The 11,722-nt window shown below is 39.3% G+C and overlaps 1 protein-coding gene across 1 annotated transcript in view; it reads right to left on the bottom strand.

Annotated features, from left to right (window-relative positions):
• Positions 1-661: 661 nt before the first annotated feature.
• Positions 662-11,722, bottom strand: part of DIPK1C (divergent protein kinase domain 1C) — a 30,637-nt gene continuing 19,576 nt past the window's right edge. Inside the window, 3 exon segments of the mRNA XM_043976436.1 lie at positions 662-2,565; positions 2,568-2,588; positions 8,411-8,575. Of these exon segments, the coding sequence (XP_043832371.1) occupies positions 2,365-2,565; positions 2,568-2,588; positions 8,411-8,575 (387 nt within the window). The 3' untranslated portion in view covers positions 662-2,364.

Genomic DNA, 11,722 nt, shown 5'->3' with positions numbered 1-11,722 from the left:
ATTTAATACTTTTTACACTAATGCTGCTTAAAAATAAAAAATTCAAAGGAAAAAGATGGCTTTTGGAATTGAACATCTTGGCTAAAAAGATATTATATGAGGATAGAATTTAAATTTCAGGATGACCACTTAAAACTTAAGAATGATAGTCTCAGGGCAGCTAGGTGGCGCAGTGGATGAAGCACCGGCCCTGGATTCAGGAGTACCTGAGTTCAAATCTGGCCTCAGACACTTACTAGCTGTGTGACCCTGGGCAAGTCACTTAACCCCCATTGCCCTGCTAAAAAATTAAAAAAAAAAAAAGAATGATAGTCTCTTGGCCAGGGATGGAGAATACCTAAAAAGGGTTTAAGGGTCACACACACACACACACACACACACACATACACACAGAGTATTTGAGCTGGAAAGGGAAGGAGAAGAAAAAAGCTCAAATAGTTCTTCCAAGCCTCTTAACACATAAAGTAGCACATTCAACAAATAATAATAGAAGAGAGGATCAGTAATTTGTAAGAAACGCTGTCCAAAAAGAAAGCTAGCAATAAAATCCATGGTCTCAGGTATTTATGTACAAATGAATAATGAATGGGTAATAGGTAATGTGAACAAAGATTCTAATACAAAGAGCCATATTTGACCTCATAATTATCACTGAAACTTGAAGGCATAGGATTTATGATTGGAAAATACAACAGTATATTTTACTCAAAAAGAGTAGTATAGATAAAAAGAATATTGGTATCATGTTGAACATTAAAAAGACATATGCAGGTGAATAAATCTTGGAACCACAGGGGGAAAATATGATATAAATCATATGAGTAATGCAGAAAGAAGCAGAAGAAATACTGTCATGTGGCACAGTGGATAAAGCACCAGCCCTGGATTCAGGAGGACCTGAGTTCAAATCTGACCTCAGACACTTGACACTTACTAGCTGTGTGACCCTGGGCAAGTCACTTAACCCCCATTGTTCCACCAAAAATACAATAAAATAAAATAAAAAAGGTATGCTCCTTAAGGTCAGGTGGTATTTCATGTTTTAAATATCACCAGCACCTTGCAGAGTATCTGACACACAGTAAGCACTTAAGTGTTTGTCAAATGGATCTGAATGGTTGTTTGGATGGATGGATGAAGATTGAAGCAAAGGCAAGTAAACTGCCCTTGAATATAAAGAATCATATAGTGGGGGCAGCTAGATGGCGCAGTGCTTAAAGCACCGGCCCTGAATTCAGGAGTACCTGAGTTCAAATCTGGCCTCAGACACTTGACACTTACTAGCTGTGTGACCCTGGGCAAGTCACTTAACCCCCATTGCCTGAAAAACAAACAAACAAACAAACAAAAAAGAATCATATAGTTCCAAAGGAATAGTGTCAGGAATGACAAAACCCCAGGTAAACCCAAACTAGTGAAGAATGCTAATCATAACAAAAAAGTTTACAAAAATATGTGTTGGAAACAAGAGGAAGATCAAGAAAAGCATAGGGTTTGAATGAGATAATAATAATGACCCATAGCATAGAGTGATAACCAACTCCTTTTGCTTTGTTTCTTCTTCCAAAAGTATGATCTTTGAACTTAGAGAGCTAGAACAAAAAAAAAAGGTTATCAGAGAGCAGAAATTCAAGGTTAGCAAAGAGACAGCGAGCACTTAATAAATACCTTTTCATTCATTCACTCATGGTAGATTCACTCACAAAGTTAAAGATACTACAGAATGACATGATAGATTAATTCTTCTCCAACACAAACTCTATTCTTGAAAGTGTCATATTTTTTTTTCCCAAGATCGGGTAAAACTTTTCAGTCCAGCACAAGTTGATTCCCCTTTGCTGGCTTAATCGATCTCTGAGCAATGAGTGCTGAGTAGGGTTGTCAAACCCTGCATACATCCAACACTTTTAGCGCTATTGCTTTTTATTATCTATGACAGAACAGAGTTGAAGATTCTCCTTGTGTGGTATCAGAGAAAACCAAAGGGTGCCTACCATTCTCTTCAGAGACAGATTGTGGCTGTTTACCAAGTGCCCCCCCCCCAAACCAAAATTATCTTTTGTGCTCACTCTTCCACACTTCCTTTTTTAACCCCAGAGCCAGTGTTTATAATGTATCACCCTGTCCTTCAAACAGCTTAGGTAAATCAAACCAGGCAAGAGACAGAATGGAGGGAAGTACGAATCAAAAAGGCCAGAGCTGGGACTGAAATAACATAAGGCAATTTCACACTTCAGAGAGCCATGATAATATCCATAGTATCTTCATAGATGTTTCCTTTGCATAGTAAAAAAGAAAAACGTACTAATATATAACTTGTAACAAACAAATGCAGTGGAAATAGTACAGAGTCATTGGAAAAAGCTAATTCTCTGATTTCTGAAGTTCCTTTTGAGTAGCTTGAAGCAATCGGTATAATTCAGAGAAAGAGTTTGGAGACACCCTCTGATGGTGGGGTGTGTCTGGGATTCCAGGATCTGCACATTCATGCACAGCTTTCTGTAACTGCTCCTGGAGTTGTAAAGTGATGGCAGAACTTCTGAAATTAGAAGGAAACCTGTGGGCGGAATAGTTTTGTCACAGATCACCTAAGGAAAAAAGAGGAGAGGGAGTTAACTTTCTGTCCTGAAGATAATATCTGATTTTGACAGCACCTTTCTGAGGTATATGGCTATAAGAATCCCGAGATCTTAATGAGGGTCTTCCTGTTTGGAACTCAAAGAACTCTACACACAACAGAATAAGCTACACCTCACAGGCCCTTCCATATGTGTGAAGTAGGAAATTAAGCTTCCCCTTCCTTCCAAATGAGTAAATCGAAATGGGCATTTCATAAAGGAGAGAAAGGAATGAAGAGATCCTCACTGCCTAGGTATGCTTAGAAAGCTCACTAAAGAAGACAGGTCAAGTGGGAAAGACAGTGGGGGGGGGGGGTGGCACTAGTGTAGAGAAAGGTTGTTGGAAGAGCCAGAAATGTAATTGATGACGCTACCTCACAGTGGTCAGTCTTCACCGACAGCAAAGAACATTAAATTATAAGAAAAATGTTCCATGCTCTTCTTTTTATGATTTATTATAAACTTAATATTAAATACTAGTAAAATCAATTGAACTTTTTCTTTATGACAATTTTCCACCGAACAAATGAATTTCAACACCAAGCTCATCCATAACAAAGTGTCTGTTCTTTATAGAACACAAAGAATTTTCACTTCTGTTTTCTCATTTTTTCCAGAATAAAACTACAAGTTGACAAATGCCTTGGGAAGTATAATCTTAGTCACCAAACTAATGGGATGGACCATCCCCATATGGCTCTAGACCAGGGAGGTCAGTCCATAGTAACTTCAGGAGATCCAAAGTCAACCACTTATGGTTCCCCTTAAGTGGGAAGGAAGCCACTTCCTGGGTTCCTAGGCCCAATTCAGAAGCTTATATACATTCTAGGGTAGGCTCAGGAGTCTCTTCTAAGTTCAGAGCCACAAGATCCCCTATAACATCTCTCCACAAAGTGGTCGGATTCAGTTCAGGCAGAGCAAATATTTGGGGTTTTGTTGTTGGTTTTTGTTTGTTTGTTTGTTTTGGTTTTTGGAGGGTTCATTCAGTCATTCATTTAATTGATTATTTAAAGTTTTGACTTCCAAATTCTATCCCTCTCTCATTCCTTCTCTCCCAACCCTTTCCCCTCCTTGAGGCAGCAAGCAACCAGTTTTGGTTATTCATGTACAATTATGTAAGATCACAAAACAGCATGTGTCAGTCTGTGCTCAATGTAATGTTTTACATAATTGTCATTTTATACAAAAAAACTCAAGTAAAAAAGAAAGAAAACAAAACAGCATGTGTCAGTCTGTGCTCAATCAACATCAGTTCTTTCTTTAGAGGTGGTGCTTCATCATTAGTCCTTTGGGATTGTCTTGGATCATTGTATTGCTGAGAGTAGTTAAGTCATTCACAATTGCTCATAGAATAATACTGCAGTCACTGTGCATGATGTCCTCCTGGTTCTGCTCACTTCACTATACATCAGTTCATATGAGTCTTTCCAGGTTTTTCTGAAATCATTCTTCTTGTTATTTCTTATAGCACAATAATATTCCATCACCATCATATACCACAGCTTGTTTAGTCATTCCCCAATTGATGGGTATTCCTTCAATTTCCAATTCTTAGCTGCCACAAAAAGTTGCCATAAATATTTTTTTTGCTACAGTTTTTTCTTCCTTTTCTCTTTTTCACAATTACTATTGTTTCCCTCCATCCTACTTACTTCCCCATAATATTTACTCTACTATCTATCTTCTTTCACCCTATCCCTCCTCTCAACAAATATTTGTTAAGCATCTACTTTTTGCTGGGTATTGTGCTAGACACTTTTAAAAACATAATGATCTTGGGGGCAGCTAGGTGGCTCGGTGGATAAAGCACCAGCCCTGGATTCAGGAGGACCTGAGTTCAAATCTGGCCTCAGACACTTGACACTTACTAGCTGTGTGACCCTGAGCAAGTCACTTGTGGTAAAATATGAAAGTTTTTAACAGTCGGTTAGGATAACTGAAAGACGCCAGTTTTTCAAGGACCACCCTTTTGGGGAGGAGATGAACAGTCCGCCTGCTGCGCATGTCAGACTGCCTGCCGGGGTTTTTGACTTCCGGGGTGGGGAGAACGAGAGGAGGCCCTTTTGCCTGCTTGGCGGGACTCCTGGCGGCGCGGCACAGACGGTCTCCCTCTCTCCAAAGGTGGCCTTTTCGGTTTGGTGAGTTTTTATAAGGAATATAGACTAAGCCTAGATTTAAGACAATTTGTATTGTATTTCTATTTTCCTATCCTTCTAATCAACAACCCCTATAAACAATAAAGGATTCTATCTAGAAAACCAGAATGCTTCTTCCATTACTAGTCTGGGAGATAAATTAAGGAAAAGTTAAGTAGGGGGAGATTTATGAATCTAATATCCAATTTTAAATCTCACACACATAACCCCCAATTGCCGCCCAAAAACAAAACAAAGCAAAACAAAACCAAAAAAAAACATAATGATCTCTTGCCCTCAAAGTCTTACATTCTACCGAGAGAGCTCCAGGGTATCTCCAGACCAAGGATCCCTCAGTGTCCAAGCTGATCCTCTACCCTACATCCTCTATCACCAGGTCTGAGTCTGAATAAAAGCTTTCTAAGGGATGGTTGGAAACGGTTTGGAAAGGGATGGAGTAAGGAAAGGGTTGGAAAGAGTAGACAATAGCAGTGCCATTTCCTCTAACATTGTGACCCAAGACTTACCTTTCTTTTTCCTTTTTCATTTAATAAATTATTCAATTAATAATATAAATATTATTTTACTCTCGCCATTCCTCCTTTCATTGCAAAGAGAGAGAGAAACGGGTACAGCTAGGTGATGCAGTGGATAAAGCACTAGACCTGGATTCAGGAGGACCTGAGTTCAAATCTGGCCTCAGACACTTGACACTTACTAGCTGTGTGACCCTGGGCAAGTCACTTAACCCTCATTGCCCCACAAAAAAAAAAATTTTGAGAGAGAGAGAGAAAGAGAAACAAATGTACACATTGGCCATGTCCAAAAATGTCTGGTTCATTTTGTATTTAGGTTATCACCTCTCTCAGGAAGTGAGGAGTATGTAGCATCATCAGCTGGAATCATGGTTCATTGCATTGATCAAAGTTCTTAAGTCTTTTAAAGTTATTTTGCAATCAGAGTTATTGTTATTGTGTAAATAGTTCTCCTGGTTTTCTATTTTATCCATGAATGGAATGCACCTGCAGACCTCTAACATCTTTCTGACCACAATCAATACCCAGAGATTTCAGAGACCACCTTATGTAAGAAGCACAAAAATGGGTCAAAAAGCAAAAAGTATCTCCTCTGGAATGAGAGGTCATAATCTTTGCTCATTAGTGCTACTGTTATTGGCTGGTTTCTTCCTTCTTATACTATTGGCATAGTCTTCTTTGTCTTTGCTAAACTCTAAACACTGCCTTCTTTCATATCTCAGTTATTCTTTTGTTCTTCCCAATATTAACTCACTGTATGTCCTTACCTCTTAAACTGCCAAGTCCTATAATATTCATCAGAATTCTATGGTTTAGCTAAACTTTGTCCTATTGTCACCTCAGAAAATAGGGTAGGGGAATGATCACTGGACTTGGAATTAGAAAATCTGGATGAGTCTCAAAGAAAATGTCACCAACTCTATGGCCCTGGGCAAGTCACTTAACCCTTCTGAGTCTCAGAGAATCACAGAGTCTGTGAGAAAGAAGGGACCTGAGAAGTTAGCTAGCACACCCAACCTCCTTTATGAGGTCATCCAGCCTTTCCTTGAAGACCTCCAATGAAGAACACACCACCTCCTAATGTATGCAATTCAACTTTTGTTGTTGTTGTTGTTGGGGTTTTTTTGCGGGGCAATGGGGGTTAAGTGACTTGCCCAGGGTCACACAGCTAGTGTTAAGTGTCTGAGGCCGGATTTGAACTCAGGTATTCCTGACTCTAGGGCTGGTGCTTTAACCACTGTGCCATCTAGCTGCCCCACTGCAATTCAACTTTTAAAAGCTTTTCCTCTTATTAAACCTAAATTTGCCATTTTGCCACTTCTACTTATTATTTCTAATTATACTCTATGGGGACAGGCAGAAAACAATCTAATTTCTCTTCTGACAGCCTTTCAAATACTCTTGTTTTTTGGTTTTGGGTTTTGGGGGGGGTTTGTGTTTGTTTTTTGCTTTTTGCTTTCAAATACTTTTTTGTTTTGTTTTTGTGGGGCAATGAGGCTTAAGTGATTTGCCCAGGGTCACACAGCTGGTTAGTGCCAAGTGTCTGAGCCCAGACTCGAAATCAGGTCCTCCTGAATCTAGGGCCAGTGCTTTATCCACTGCACCACCTAGCTGCCCCTCAAATACTTTCAATAGCAGATATAATGCCCTCTCTCCAAATTTTCTCTTCTTCAATGTAGTCTAAACATCTCTGGTTCCTTCAACTGATACTTCTATGCACGATCACGAGGCCCTTCACCCACTCTGGTTATCTTCGTCTGGGTACTTTCCAATTTAGCAACATCCTTCCTAAAATGTGGTACCCAGAACTGCACAGATTATTCCAGATATGGTCTGTCCAGGGCATGGGGGGAGGGATGGATAAGGGGGATAACAGGACCTTCCAAGTCCTCTCTTAATGTGGCATAAGACTACATCAGCATTGTCAGCTGCTATATAACACTGCCAACTCATGTTGAGCCTAAAGTTCACTAAAACCCTTAGATCTTTCACAGATGAACTGCTATCTAACCATTTCCCCACCCCCACCCCATATGGTATCTGTGGAACTGATTTTTTTAATCCAAGTGTAAGATTTTACTTTTATTCCTATTGCATTTTATCTTATTAGATTTGACCCAAAGTTCTAGCCTGCTAAGTTCTTTTTGGATTCTGACTCCAATACCATTGTGTTAGCTATGCGTCCCAGATCTCTGTCTTCTGCCAATTTATAAGGGTACCACGTATACTTTTATCTAAGTTAGTCAGAAAAATGTTTAATGGTACTGAGCCAAGCATAGATCCCTATGACCTTTCACTTGAACACCTTCCAAGTTGACATCAAGTCACTAATGTCTACTCTGGGCTTTCAATCAGTACTGAAACTAACTTCACTACTGTCAAGCCAACATCCCTCCATGCCTTCCACAATAATAGCAAGAGATTGTCTAATACTTTGCTAAAAGCTTTTTTTAAATTATTAAAAATATTAAAATCCATTTAATTATATATATATAGTAGCATGCCCTGACCTACTAGTATAACAACCTTCAATTTTCTCATCCACAAAATGAGGACAATAATATTGTACTCTCTCAGTGTTGCTCTGGAATAGCATATGGATGTGGCTACGGAAAACCCTTTGCAGAGAGCAAAATGCTATAAAAAATGAGAACTGGTAACAGTGGTGCTGGTAGTAATCATTGTCATATGCTGAGGTATATAACGTCATTTACATGACCTATGTTCATTTTACTATCTGCTCATCATTTAATAGGTAGAGAAAATAAGGCGCAGAAGAGTAATGTGACTTATTCATGATATCTAGATAGATAGTCAGTGAGTGAGCTACAATTGCAATCCAGTTCTAGCCCGCTGTTCAATATTCTATTCATCATATCACTCTAAGACAGGTAACGAAGAATGTTTGATCACCCATGTCCACCATTGTTTCTATTTTGATTTAATAAGGAGATCAAGACAGGTGAAAGGAGTTACTTTCAATGTGATCTGAACTTGTATAGCTGGAAATGGCAAATATGAGTCAGAAGCCTCCAGGGAAAATCCTGATTTCTCAATTCCCAGCCCTGTACAATAGCCAATGAACCATATATCATCTATGTAAGGATTGCTGGCTCCTTACCTGCAGGTTGTTGTTGACTCTCTGGGCCCCACATTTGTTGATTCTGAGATCACACTTGGAAAAACAGTCAAAGAAGTTACAGTCTTCATCTCCTGTGCAGTTTTGTTCAAGGATATCCCTCATCTTAGGTTCAAAAAAGGCCATGTCCACATCAATAGCCACCACCTGTAATCAAAACAAGACATTACCACCACCACCCCCCAAAAAATAATATACATGTAGACAATAGAGAGTAAAACCATTGGAGTTATTTTCCTATTACTGCATGCCTATAAATCCCACAGTTCCTAGGAGCATAGATTAAGAGGTAGAAGTGACTTTAGAGGTCATCTAGTCCATCTCACCTATTTTACAAATAAGAAAAGTAAGGCCTAGAAAATTTAGGTGACTTGACCAAGGTCATGATGAAAGTTGAGTGGCAGAGGTGGAATTGGAATCTAGGCTCCTCTAACTCCAAATCAAGCATTCTTTCCAATGTGCTGCACTTGTCAGCCAAGTTGTAGATGATCACAGATCTAAGAATCTAAAGGAAATACTTCCTCTTATTCACAGGCATAAATTGGTCCAAAAATACATAGGGGTGGGGGGCCTGCAGGGAGAGGGAGAGAAGAGGAGAGAGGGAGAGAGAGAGAGAAAGTTTAAAATTTTATTTTTCAATCTTAACATTGTATTATCAATAAAGTTTCAGGTCCTTGGTCATTTTAAAAAATAAAATTAAAAACCTTTTTGCAAAGGAAAGATTTTTATGCTAGGTTTTGGAAGCATTATTGCAGATATCATTTTTTCTTTTTTTTTCTTTTCAGGGCAATGAGGGTTAAGTGACTTGCCCAGGGTCACACAGCTAGTAAGTGTCAAGTGTCTGAGGCTGGATTTGAACTCCTGAATCCAGGGCCGGTACTTTATCCACTGTGCCACCTAAGCTGCCCCCAAATATCAATTTTCCTGATGAAAAAAAAAAAAAGAAAAAGAACTCAATTTTGAAAGCAAAGTCACTGAAATATCTTACAAATTATTTCCCTTCTTTATCTGATCAAGTGGTATATCAGAGGGCCTTTGCTCTTCAAGGTCTGGGATTTAAATTGGGACAAGCTATCATTAGTTTACCCTTGTAGGTAGGGACAACAGATAGAAAGACATCTCATTGGGCAGGACTATGAGCATGATAATGCCAATGAGGAATGAGTAGGCACACTACTCCCAAGAGTTCATTACCTTGGAATGCTTGAATGACTGGCCAGATTTTGACAAGTGGAAATGTTGGAGAAAGGGCCAAAGCAAAAATTACTTGTGCCAGAATTGTTGTGGATGGGACAGTTAGGAACTAACATGCTCCCGCAGTAACAAAGACAAAATCCATTGTTTGAATGACAGCTTGATGACCCCCTGGAATTTCAAATTTATGTTTCTGGCTGCAAATCAAAAGGACTTCAAAACCAGAAAAGGACAACTTCTAAATTATGCAGATTTTTTTTTCTCCCACCACCTGGATTAAATAACATAAGATGAGCTCAAACCTGGGAAATCCTGGAGTCAACCCAAGTACAGCAGCTTATAAGTCCAAGGTTTTAGAAAGTTATTCAAAAGCTTGATGAATCTAATGCAGCCCAGAGCAATCCACAAGCCTTTGCAGGCCCATATCAGAAATATTTGCCTTTCTCCATTCCCCTTAGTAGTGTCTCAAAAAATGTTTGAAAAAGTGTTCATTCTACCCACTCCCATCCTGTATTAAATACATTCTGATCCTGTGACACAACTTCTGATGCTAACCTCTTTTCTTCTTTTTTTGAAGTGGGTAAAGGGTAAGAAGTGGGGTAAGGGGAAAAAGTAGTAGGCGTCAGCAATCAGGTCAGTTCTTCTGAGGTTGTCCAGCGTAATATGATTTGCTTAGAGGCATGTGGGGAATAAAATGAAAATGAAAAACATAGGAAAAAATTTTCAGGCATTTCAAGGCTTTCCATAATTATACATCCAGTCATAACAAACAGAGCCAGCCTGCTATTTAAATAAATCTTTTCTATCTCATTGTGAAGTCAGGCCAAATATGTAATTTCCCAATTTACCCCAGTGGTGCATTAAGAGTGAACATGCGTGAACCTACCCTAATGAAAGCTGTTCTCTGTAGAGAACATTTATTTTCATTGTGGCCCAGTGCCTCTTCTTTTCTTTCCAGTGTTTCTGGCAGCCTTTCCAGTCTCCTCCATCAAATTGGAACTTCCTCTTTGTACCTATTTTTACCTTTTCTGCTGTATGTGATTCTTTCCTCTACTTGTAACTGTGTCTTTCTGCTTTCCCCAGGAGACCAAGAATTGTTTTTTTTTTCTTTCTTGTAATGTAATGGCAGAGAATAGCTCACATCTATTGCAAACATAACCTGATACTTATGAAGTAAAAACAAAAATATTTATATACCCGGTGTTTCTTTATTCTTGAAATGATCACAAAATCTTTTATGCATAAAATTACCTAACCCACATAATTTCCTACAAACCATAACGTCCTGGCATCAGAACCAGAAAGACATCTGATGATAATTTCATTCTTCCCTGAAATACGGTCTCATATGCCTTCAGAGCAGAAAAATGTACTATCTGTTTGAAAGTGGTCATTGGCATTCATCAAATAGCAGTTTGGACCAGAAAGTGATGAAAAAGTTTCTAAGTGTGACTTCAAGCCACTGACTCAATGTTGGAAAGTATTACAAATTGCTAAACTGGTTCCTGGCTTAAAGGCTGCGGCTACAGACTTCTGGGACATTGGATGATTGGTAATTGTCAGAATCCAGTCCTTGTCTCACCTAGAAGACCAGCCCTTTGCATTAAGTCAGGTCACAACTAGAGAGTTGGCTCAGAGGGAGAACACCACCTGCTGGACCATTCCTCTCATTTCCTCAGAATAGTTGGGTTCCCAGCCAAGCAATGGTTGAAGGTCAGGGAACAAGGGATTATGGAGCTCCTCTCCTTTCCTTCTTTCTCCTGGAGTTACTTTCTCACCCGTTCTTAATATTATCCCCACCCTTCTCTCTTTTCATCTCTCCCTCCCCGCCATACTCCTTATTTTTCTTTTCCTTTCCCTTCTCTCTCCTCCTCACCTTTAAGCGTCTTTTCTTCTGCTTCTCTGATCCTCTCCTCTCCTTCCTCTTCCCTTCTATCTTCTCCTATGCTCTTCTCTCCCTTTTCTCCTCTTCTCCCTTATCCTTTCTTCTTCTTTCCTCCCATCCCATCATTCTCTACTCCCCCAACTTTGAATGAAGTGACTATGGTGTGGTAGTATAAATAAAAAAGAAAGTCCTTATGATTCTGACACCCCCACCTT

Source organism: Dromiciops gliroides, chromosome 1 (assembly GCF_019393635.1).
Source record: "Dromiciops gliroides isolate mDroGli1 chromosome 1, mDroGli1.pri, whole genome shotgun sequence".
Taxonomy (NCBI): domain Eukaryota; kingdom Metazoa; phylum Chordata; class Mammalia; order Microbiotheria; family Microbiotheriidae; genus Dromiciops; species Dromiciops gliroides.
The sequence above is the reverse complement of the archived record's forward strand: the minus strand, read 5'-3'. Positions and strand labels throughout refer to the sequence as shown.